Raw genomic sequence first — 10,328 nt, 5'->3', positions numbered from 1 at the left:
AAGGCATTTTTTTCTTATAATGACTGACTGGCTTGAAACTTGAATGCACGAGTAGGAACATTATTTAATCCTCTGGTGTTAGTTCAGCCATATTTCATATTGCACTTTTCCACCAACGAGGAACAGGATCGGTTCCAGTTTGTGAACTAAATTTGAAACAGTTCACTGTGTTTCCACTGACATAAACTGGTTTGCGAACCAGACAAATTAGTTCCAACCTGAAACCAAAGAAGAGTAGGTTCTTCAGAGCGAAGCGTGGCTTCATCAATGGGCGTGTTGAGGTTCAGTAACTCAAGAAAGATCTCAGAGTCTCAAATACAGAGTTATGGCCCAGAGAAGCTGGACGGGGTCATTTACAAAGATTCATATAAATAAATAATAGGAAATAGGACAAGAACACTCTGTTGTGAGTGTTTCTGGGGCTGTGTTTGGCGCATTGCCCAGAGCCGGGTCTCTTCGTTGGTTAGTTCACAAACTCAGCAGGATGGCTCTGAACTCAACAACATTTACACATGTATTATATCTCACAGTGAGAGGAGGGCTGCTGAATTTGTCTTATTTCACGTGAGTGTGTGTCATTGCCTGAAATATTGTAAAGGGAAGTGGTGGGGAGACATTTTGTGGGGTTTTCAAACTCCATAGAACTGCATACAGCCTCATTAAACTTCATGTGTTTTAGTCTAACCTATTACACTGAATAAATAAGTAACTGTAATTAAAAAAATGTTATTGGTCTTTGTTCTCTGGTCATCTAGAATTTATTTTTAAATAAAATGAACAAGAAAAACACTGATGTCAGTGTTATATTTTATGAACAAATTTTTGTGCTCCTTTTTTCATTTCTGCATTGATTAGTCCTGCACTCCATATTTTCTGTACACAAACACAAACACAGAATAAAAAACACATGTAAACAAAGATGATACAAAGCACCAAAGCTTCTCCAGACCTTCCAATGACAAGAGGATGTATTTTGGGCATTTCCTGTTTTTGAAATACCAGAAACACCTCTGTAACAATGGCTATATGGCTAATGGCAGTCCGGCTAAACTAGGTTCGCCTAGTCTTATTACAGTAAGACAATAATTTGTACATATATCAAAATTTACATTGAACTACTTCCAAAAGATATTTTAAATATAATGAAAATCTCTGGTCAGATCTTAGACCTGCTTAGCATACCTCAGGGTAGATTAATTTTTATCAACTAGAAAAATTTAAAAAGTACTTATAATAAATATATATAAAAGCAAAATAAAAATGTAACAGTGCTAAATTTCAATCATGTACAACATGTATTCTTTGATGTGGGGTTCTAAACCATTTACAAAAAGTCTATAATCTGTTTTAGAGAAAAAATGTAAAATATAAATACATTCAGTAACACATGGATATAGATGAACTCTCAAAAAGCAGACAGTTTCACTGCACTGACATTTTTTTAATTAGATTCATGCATATTCCAGTATTTATTGTCTTGCATACTAGTGTGATAAGGGAGAGGGAAAACAGTTTTGAACACATTGCCGTTCCTTCCTATCTTTCTGAATGCCAAATTATGAAATCAATTTCACAACGCTTTGTTATTTCACACATGAGCAGCACTCGGGAGTGCAGATAGGAAGGTACACTCTGATTACAAATTTATGACAAAACCCACAGATACATGACCACCTCACCCTATTTCCCCTCTCTGGTCCTCTTATCTCTGTACCGAAATGCCAGAGCAGGTCAAGTGACCTGGGATGAAATATTGCGCCTGTGACGTCTGATGTCATATTTGCTCATCTCACAGGCTTTGTTTTGTTTTGTTTTTCTGTAAGAGATGACTCTCTATTGCACCTTTCCATTCAAAACCTCAGTTCATTTCTTTCTGTTCTTATAATACCCTTAGAAAATAAGGCCAAATATTACCCATAGGCCTGTGGTTCAGCTCTGATCTTATGTCAAAGCTTGTTTATGCCTTGTTTGTTACTGGAGCCGAAGGAAGGTCATCAGATATCATTTCTGATATTAGATATGGACTGTCACATGCAGAAGGAGACCTTTAAAATACCACCCTCTATATACCCAACATACGTCATTTAATACGTATCGATGCACAGAGCCTTGGGGTTTGGCTCAGAGTTTCGCTGACACCATTAAAGAAGACATCATCATCAACCTACTCTTAATAGCTGCCAAATTATGTCTAAACATCTGAGGATGTATGTTAAGAGCTAATAGTTACATACATTATATAGTATATCTTTGTGGGGAGAGTGAAATCGATCAAGCACAACATTCAAATGCAGGGAGAAAAATAAAGAAAAAGAAAGATAGACATCCAATATCACCTTAATGAATTAAATACTCAAATAAAATAAAAGCAGTAATGAGATGATGCTTTACAATGATGTACCCCAGAGCAGATGATCTGGCAAGAATTTTCCCTTGTTAGTGTTTAACAATAAATAAAACAACCAATAAGCATAATGAAAAAATACTTAAATTGTCCCCCAAGGACATGTTGATTCCTGTCACAATCAGCAAGGTGGCACAACAGGCATCGCTGTCACACAGCTCCAGGATCCTGGGTTGTGGGTTTCGAAAATATATAAAAATTTTGATGTTGGTGAGCTCTGTTGGTGACGGTCTGTGAGGAGTTTGGTGTGTTCTCTTTCTGTCCATGTGGGTTTCCTCCGGGTGCTCCGGTTTCCTCCCACGCTCCAAAAACACACATTGGTAGGTGGATTGGCGAATCAATAGTGAGCTCTTTAGGTGTGAGTTTGTGAGTGAGTGTGTGTCACCCTGTGAAGGACTGTTCCCGCCTTGTGCCCAGTGTTTCCGGGTAAGCTCCGGACCCACCACGACCCTGAACTGGACAAGGGTTACAGACAATGAATGAATGAATTATTCAATCCATTTAAAAAACTTTTAAGATGGTAGATATTAAACTTTTGCTCTGTGATGTAATTTTCCATTACTCATTAACTCCTTTAGCCTCATTGCTCCAGTGCTAAAACTAAAGAAGCTAACAATAAACATGATCAGCTACATTTAGGAAATAGTGTATATTAAATTCCTGGTCAAATAATTATTTTATGAAGCAGTAAAATTTGATAGCGATGAAACTAATTTGGTTTATGTTTGTTCTTGGCTTGTGCACACAGGTGTGTGTGTGTGTGTGTGTGCTGTCGGAAAGGTCATGAGCAGTGAGATTAGGTTGTTCCTCTGACATAACCCCCTCCCTTGTTGGGTCTGGGTTAATTACAGCAGCTATGGGACAGTGCTTTGTCCAATTAAAGGTCTCCTCCACTATCAGGCCTGCTATCACTACCTCTCTGACTGACACTGGGAGAGAATAGGTCACGATGGATCAGAGTGGAACTATAAAAGATTCTCCCGGACGCTGGGGAACACACAGAAATCATATGCAAACCAAGACAAAACACTGAAGACACTGCCAAAAATTTATTTGGTAGCATTTTCTGATTATCTTCAATTTTGTGATTTAGTTCTGCAACATTGCCCACCTTCTGGCTACTGGCACTCTCAGTTCTTTGTGGGTAAAGCCATTTAACCCAAGCTGCTGTCATGTATAAAGAAGTAGTGCTGACCCTGTGCCTGCTGGTGGCGTTAGCAAGTAGAGCACAGGCCACAGATGGACATCCCATCTATGGAGTGAAGTTGTGTGGAAGAGAGTTCATCAGAGCCGTGATCTTTACCTGCGGAGGATCGCGATGGAGACGATCAGTCAGCATGGCAGGTGAGGCATGACACATATTTGTGGATTTTTTTTAGTTTACTACATCTGAACAGACATTGTATGGGAATTTCATGATGAATTTACCAATAGAAATGCTCCAAAATTACTTGGAATTAAATCTTTTTACACTAACATCCATTAAAAGATATGAAGGTTTTGTTCTGTAAAGTTCCTGTTTTGGAGATACTTTGGGGGCTGCCTTGGCCTTGAGGTTGGAGAAGCGAGCTTGAGGGTCACTGGTTCAATTCCCAGGACCAGCAAGAGAAAAAGTATTCATAGCTGAAGTGCCCTTGAGCAAGGCCCCTAACACCCAAGCTGCCCCCCGGGTGCTGAGGTGGTTGGTATCCCTCTTCTCTGGTTGTGTGTGTGCTCACGGCCCCTAGTGTGTGTGAAAAATGGCTCAGTAGTGTATGTTTATGTGTTTGCTGCCATGACTGGGTCAAATGCAAAAAAAAGCAATTTACCAAAGTGGCTCAAAAACTGTTTCTTTTTCTTCTTCCTTTTCTACACGTTTTTCATTGGACTTCATTGATATTATACACTGAACAGATACCTACAGGTAATTAACAACATTAGACAGTATATTAGGGATGGGTTTGAGTGGTGCTTGTGATCCAGAACCTATCATCCATCCATCCATTATCTGTAACCGCTTATCCAATTTAGGGTCGCTGGGGGTCCAGAGCCTACCTGGAATCATCGGGCGCAAGGCGGGAATACACCCTGGAGGGGATGCCAGTCCTTCACAGGGCAACACAGACACACACACATTCACTCACACCTACGGACACTTTCGAGTCGCCTGCAACGTGTGTTTTTGGACTGTGGGAGGAAACCGGAGCACCCGGAGGAAACCCACGCGGACACGGGGAGAACACACCAACTCCTCATAGACAGTCACCCGGAGCGGGAATCGAACCCACAACCTCCAGGGCCCTGGAGCTGTGTGACTGCGACACTACCTGCCCCAGAACCTATCAGCGTTACTAATTAATTACTTAATACATTAACACCTGAACACATATAGTTCTGTTGTAACATCTACAGTGTTAGATCTTTCCGATCATCAAACAAATTTAAATATTAGTCAAAGACAACACAGGTAAACACATAATGCTGTTTTTAAATGAAGGTTTTTACCATTAAAGGAGGAAAAAAATTCAAACGTACATGGCCCTGTGTGCAAAAGTGTTTGCCATCCCAGTTAAAACATAACTTAACTGTGGTTTATCACACCTGAGTTCAATTTCTCTGGCCACACCCAGGCCTGATTACAGCCACACCTGTTCTGAATCAAGAAATCACTTAAATAGGACCTGCCTGACAAAGCCAAGTAGAACAAAGCCAACAGTGGTGAACCTTCCCAGGAGTGGCCGGCTGACCAACATTACCCCAAGAGCGCAACGATGACTCATCCAAGATGTCACAAAAGACCCCATGACAACATCCAAAGAACTGCAGGCCTCACTCAGTAAAGGTCAGCGTTTATGACTACACTATAAGAAAGAAACTGGGCAAAAATGGCCTGCATGACAGAGTGCCAAGACTAAAACGACTGCTGAGCGAAAAGAACATTACGGCTCCTCTCAATTTTGCTAGAAAACACCTTGATGATCCCCAAGACTTTTGTGAAAATACTCTGTGGACTGACGAGACAAAATGTGAACTTTTTGAAAGTGTGTCCCATTACATCTGGTGTAAAAGTAACACATCATTTCAGAAAAAGAACATCATACCTACAGTAAAATATGGTGGTGGTAGTGTGATGGTCTGGGGTTGCTTTGCTGCTTCAGGACCTGGAAGACTTGCTGTGAAAAATGGAACCATGAATTCCACTGTCTACCAAAAAATCCTGAAGGACAATATCCGGCCATCTGTTCATGACCTCAAGCTGAAACAGACTTAGGTTCTGTAGCAGGACACTGATCCAAAACACACCAGCAAGTCCACCTCTGAATGGCTGAAGAAAAACAAAGTGAAGACTTTGGAGTGGCCTAGTCAAAGTCCTGACCTAAATCCTATTGAGATGCTGTGGCATGATCTTTAGAAAGGCGGTTCATGCTCGAAAACACTCAAATGTGGTTGAATTACAACAATTCTGCAAAGATGAGCGGGTCAAAATTCCTCCACAGAGCTGTGAAAGACTCATTGCAAGTTTCTGCAAACGCTTGATTGCAGTTGCTGCTAAGGGTGGCCCAACCAGTTCTTAGGTTTAGGGGCAAACATTTTTTTAAACAGGGCCATAGAGGTTTGGATTTTTCTTCTACCTTAATAATAAAAACATTTCTTTTTAAAAATGACATTTTGTGTTTACTTGTGTTGTCTTTGACTAATATTTAAATTTGTTTGATGATCTAAAAAATTTAAGAGAGATAAACATGCAAAAACTTTCACAGCACTGTAGATCTAGTTATATGCTTGATTTGAGAAGAAATGCTGGACTAGCAGGTTTCCACAGACCTTTGGAGGAAGTCATTTGCTAACGCTTGGGAACCAGTGGTGCCAATTCAATGTTTGCTTTGTTTTTAAAATGATTACACATCTACAGCGAGGACGCCAGGTAGTGTCGCTGTCACACAGCTACAGGGTCCTGGGGTTGTGGGTTTGAGCCCTACTTCAGGTGTCTGTTTGTGAGGAGTTTGGTGTGTGGGGATCCTCTGGGTGCTCCAGTTTCCTCTCACAGTCCAGAAACACACATAGGATGACTGGCCATGCTAAATTGTCCATAGTGGTGAGTGTGTGATTCCCTGTAATAGACTGGCGCCCGGTCACACAGTGATTCCGGGTAGACTCTGGACCCAGCGTGACCCAGAACTGGATAAGTGGTAACAGACAATGAATGAGTGAACCTTCTACAGAGAACACACCTGGATAAAAGCATCTTCTAAATGTAACTACAAACAAATGTAAGCCTAAATTCAGCACACAGACAATTAATGGCCAGCATTGTGGTGCATGGGTTCAAACTCTGCCTCAGGGCAAAGTCTGAGGAAGTGTGTTGTTTTCTTCGTGTCTCGGTGGGTTTCTTCCAGCTGATCCTTTTTCCGCCCACAATCCAAAAACTCATGATGGTAGGTGGATTGACTATTCAATAGTGTCCACCAGTGTGAATGTGTGAGACACTGAGTGTGTGTGTAATAGTGTCTACAGGTGTGTGTGTGTAATTTGATGACCTCAGTGATGATTAAAACACCTTGTCCTGGTCTTTCTAATTGTACTGTGAAGTGTTAAATCCACTGCATTGATAAAAACCCTGTATCTGCTCTTGTCCCTCACAGCTGACCTGTCTACTGACCTGCTCTCAGCCCATGACGACGAAGCCTCTGACGACTGGAGCTCAAACTCCCTCTCTGCTCTGTCTTACAAGCCTCACCCTGACTCTGAGACCCCTGGCTGGGCCCCTGAGGGTCCAGAGGGTCCAGTCTTCCCAAGACCTGCACGGTCTCTCATCTCTGATGAAGTTTTGGAAGCTCTGCGGACCTCTGACAGAAAAGGCCGGGACGTGGTGGTGGGCCTGTCCAATGCCTGCTGCAAGTGGGGCTGCAGCAAGAGTGAAATCAGCTCTCTTTGCTGAAAAAACACCCCTCATTCTATCCATTCGTCCATTTCTTCGTCTGTCTCCACAGGTCACCCAACACTCCTTCTACAGAGTTTTAACTTCAAACCATTTCCAGTATAAAAAGATGTTTCCACATGAATGAAATTCATTGGATCATCAACACAATACTCTCTTTCTGTTTACTCACTGTGGGCTTTACAGAACTCAGTAAGTCATGACATTTCAGACTTTAGTATGAAGTTATACTCTAAAAATGCAACAAACATTTAAATGTGACTTTTATCACAGTAGAAGAATTATTATAAAATAAAAATATGTTATTCATTTATTTATGAGCCATCCAATAGTTGCAAATATCCCTGATTAGCTTATTGAGATTAGATTTGAGTTTAGAGGATTTCCACCATATGAAAACTTACAAAAAGCTCTTAATTTATGTGTTTGTTGTTAAGAGGCATGCTCAGTAACACAGGGAGAAAAAATAATGTCTTATTTGAACATGTTGTCTAAATTAAAATCAAATTAAAATATTATGCAAATGTTGTGTGTGTATTTTCTCTATATATTATGAATAATGTTAACAAAATAAAAGCTTTTTGTCTTTGCAATAATTTTCATTCATATGTTTTAAAAATACGTAACAATCATTTAGCTGAAATATATCTATAATTTATTATCAATACCTTATTAATATCAATAAAGATCAATTTTTAATGGAGCTACAAGGCTAATGTAGTTAACAAGACAATGACTTCCCTTGACTTACTTTTGAGTGAAATCTGACATTTAGTACAATTTAACATTTTACTTTTGCGTGGTACTCTACAGCAATTATCAAATTACTGGCCTAAATATTCATTCATTCATTCATTCATTGTCTGTAATCGCTAATCCCGTTCAGGGTCGCAGTGGGTCCGGAACCACTTGGCACAAGGCTGGCCTAAATATTACTATTATAACACATTGCGCCCAGAGATTCTGGGTAGGCTCTGGACCCACCGTGACCCTGAACTAAGGGTTACAGACAATGAATGAAATACAAGTTCAATTAACAAGGAAATTGTATGTTTCCCATTTATTAGCTTAATTAACTTTAAGTTAGTTTACCAAAATAAACTTGGATTGAAATGTAAGCAAATCTCAAGCGATGTTTTTAAAATTTCATTGAGAATGTTCCAGAAACACTGAGTGAGTGGGAATAATTAGACATGTGGTAATTTAATGCCCCCTGTTCAATGACTGCAGGAGCCTTCTAATCAAATCATGTACCTCTGCTGCACCCTGTGTACTAATCTCACTCCAAGCTCAGCTCAAAAGTTGGCAGCTCTTCTATTACATTTATGTTGGCTGAGCAAAACCAAAGCCTCAGCTAAAGTATAGCTGTTACAGAAAGGGAAGGAAATACTCGTGTCCTTGGACATTTTTGTCAAGGATGTAAACTAAACCTCACATTTTTATCAAACCTGACAAACTTGAGCCGTTGTCTGTGTCTTGAGTTTGGGATAGTGAATGGTTTTGCCTTGACACTTTTAAACAGGCGACATAGTCTACTGTGGTATATTTCATAGCTGGTTCTGCTGAGGCTGATGAAGAAACGTGTGGTCACAGGGGTGAAAACAACAGTCTTTTCCAATCTCTTAGAAAAGAACTTTGCCTGCCATCCAAAGCCAAATCTCGTATGACTAATCAGTCTGAAAGAGCTGAATGCCAGAATACCATCAAGTGGAATCCAACGAAATGCTTAGGAGTCTGAGTGTGTCCAGTCTAAACATTCATGTTAGCTCGTATGGTTTAATACATGACCACGGGGTCACGGTTCTCTCTCATCGGAAAACATCCAGTCATTTATCTAAGATCTCCAGTGGTGTAGTTCTTAATTTCTAGAAAGATGATTTGTAATAATTGTTGTACAATTTTAATTACTTTAACTGAATACATTACACTATTTCTGATTTCAGGCATGAAATTCATTATACACAATCCTCTAATTTTACACCATGTGTCTCCATCTGTTGCTGAGCACAGGAACTACAAGCAGCATCACATCTAAAGCTTTCACTTTAGTTATTCTAAGAGTGAGTGAATGAGTGTGTAAGTGAGTTATTCTCAGGGCATGAGTGAGTGACTGACTGCTGTTCTTAGCGAACGAGTTAGTTTTATTCTCACCGAATGATGACTGTGTTAATGAGATTTATTCTCAGGTAAGCGAGTGAACGACTGCTTTTCTCAGGGAATAAGTATGTTTGTTGTCAAGGAGCAGTGAGTGAGTGGCTGTTCTTCTCAGGAACAGGTGAGTTTATCCTCAGGGAGTGATGGGAGGGTGAGTGAAAGAGTAGGTGAGTGATATCCTCAGTGAGTACTATTCTGGAGGGAGTGAGTGAGTTATAAAAAGATAGAGTGACTGGGAGTATGAGAAAGTGAGAATAATGAGAGATACTAATGCAGAATACCCCCTTCTAGTGAAACTGTCAGAATTGTTCACAGTGCTGGTGAATGAAACCAGGCGCCTGAAGATTTGCTCTCACGGATGTTATAAAATCAAATCAAATTTATTTGAATAGCGCTTTTTTACAACTGATGATGTCACAAAGCAGCTTCACAGAATTCCGGTAAGACAAAGCTTTGACGTGAAATGTAAAAATCCCCAGGTGAGCAAGCCAAGGGTGAGAGTGGCAAGGAAAAACTCCCTCAGCTGAGGAAGAAACCCTGGGAGAAACCAAGGCTCACAATGGGTGACCTATACTCCTCTGGTCAATCTACTGGTAATAGTAATAATAGCTAGGAGTCCTTGAAAACTTCAGTGTAGGGCAGGCAGCTCCAAGGCACTTGATGCTGGCTGGAGCGTGGGCAGCTGGTCTGAAGCGGGGAGGAGGAGCTCGACATCCATCAGTGTCCAGCCGAAAAGGTGGGCGGTCATTTACTTGGAAAAAGGCAAACATTTGAAATGTTTCTGACTATGTTGTCTGAGTTTCTACAATGTTGTAGAAATTTACAATTGGCCCACTATGTTAAAAAGACAAA

At 40.4% G+C, this 10,328-nt stretch overlaps 1 protein-coding gene across 1 annotated transcript; it reads left to right on the top strand.

Annotated features, from left to right (window-relative positions):
• Positions 1-3,421: 3,421 nt before the first annotated feature.
• Positions 3,422-7,744, top strand: rln3b (relaxin 3b). The gene is made up of 2 exons (XM_066661810.1): positions 3,422-3,748; positions 7,027-7,744. The coding sequence occupies exons 1-2, from the start codon at positions 3,577-3,579 to the stop codon at positions 7,320-7,322; spliced, it is 468 nt and encodes a 155-aa protein (XP_066517907.1). The 5' UTR covers positions 3,422-3,576; the 3' UTR covers positions 7,323-7,744.
• Positions 7,745-10,328: the final 2,584 nt, after the last annotated feature.

Source organism: Hoplias malabaricus, chromosome 2 (assembly GCF_029633855.1).
Source record: "Hoplias malabaricus isolate fHopMal1 chromosome 2, fHopMal1.hap1, whole genome shotgun sequence".
Lineage (NCBI taxonomy): Eukaryota > Metazoa > Chordata > Actinopteri > Characiformes > Erythrinidae > Hoplias > Hoplias malabaricus.
Note: the sequence above shows the minus strand (reverse complement) of the source record. Positions and strands in the feature narration are given on the sequence as shown.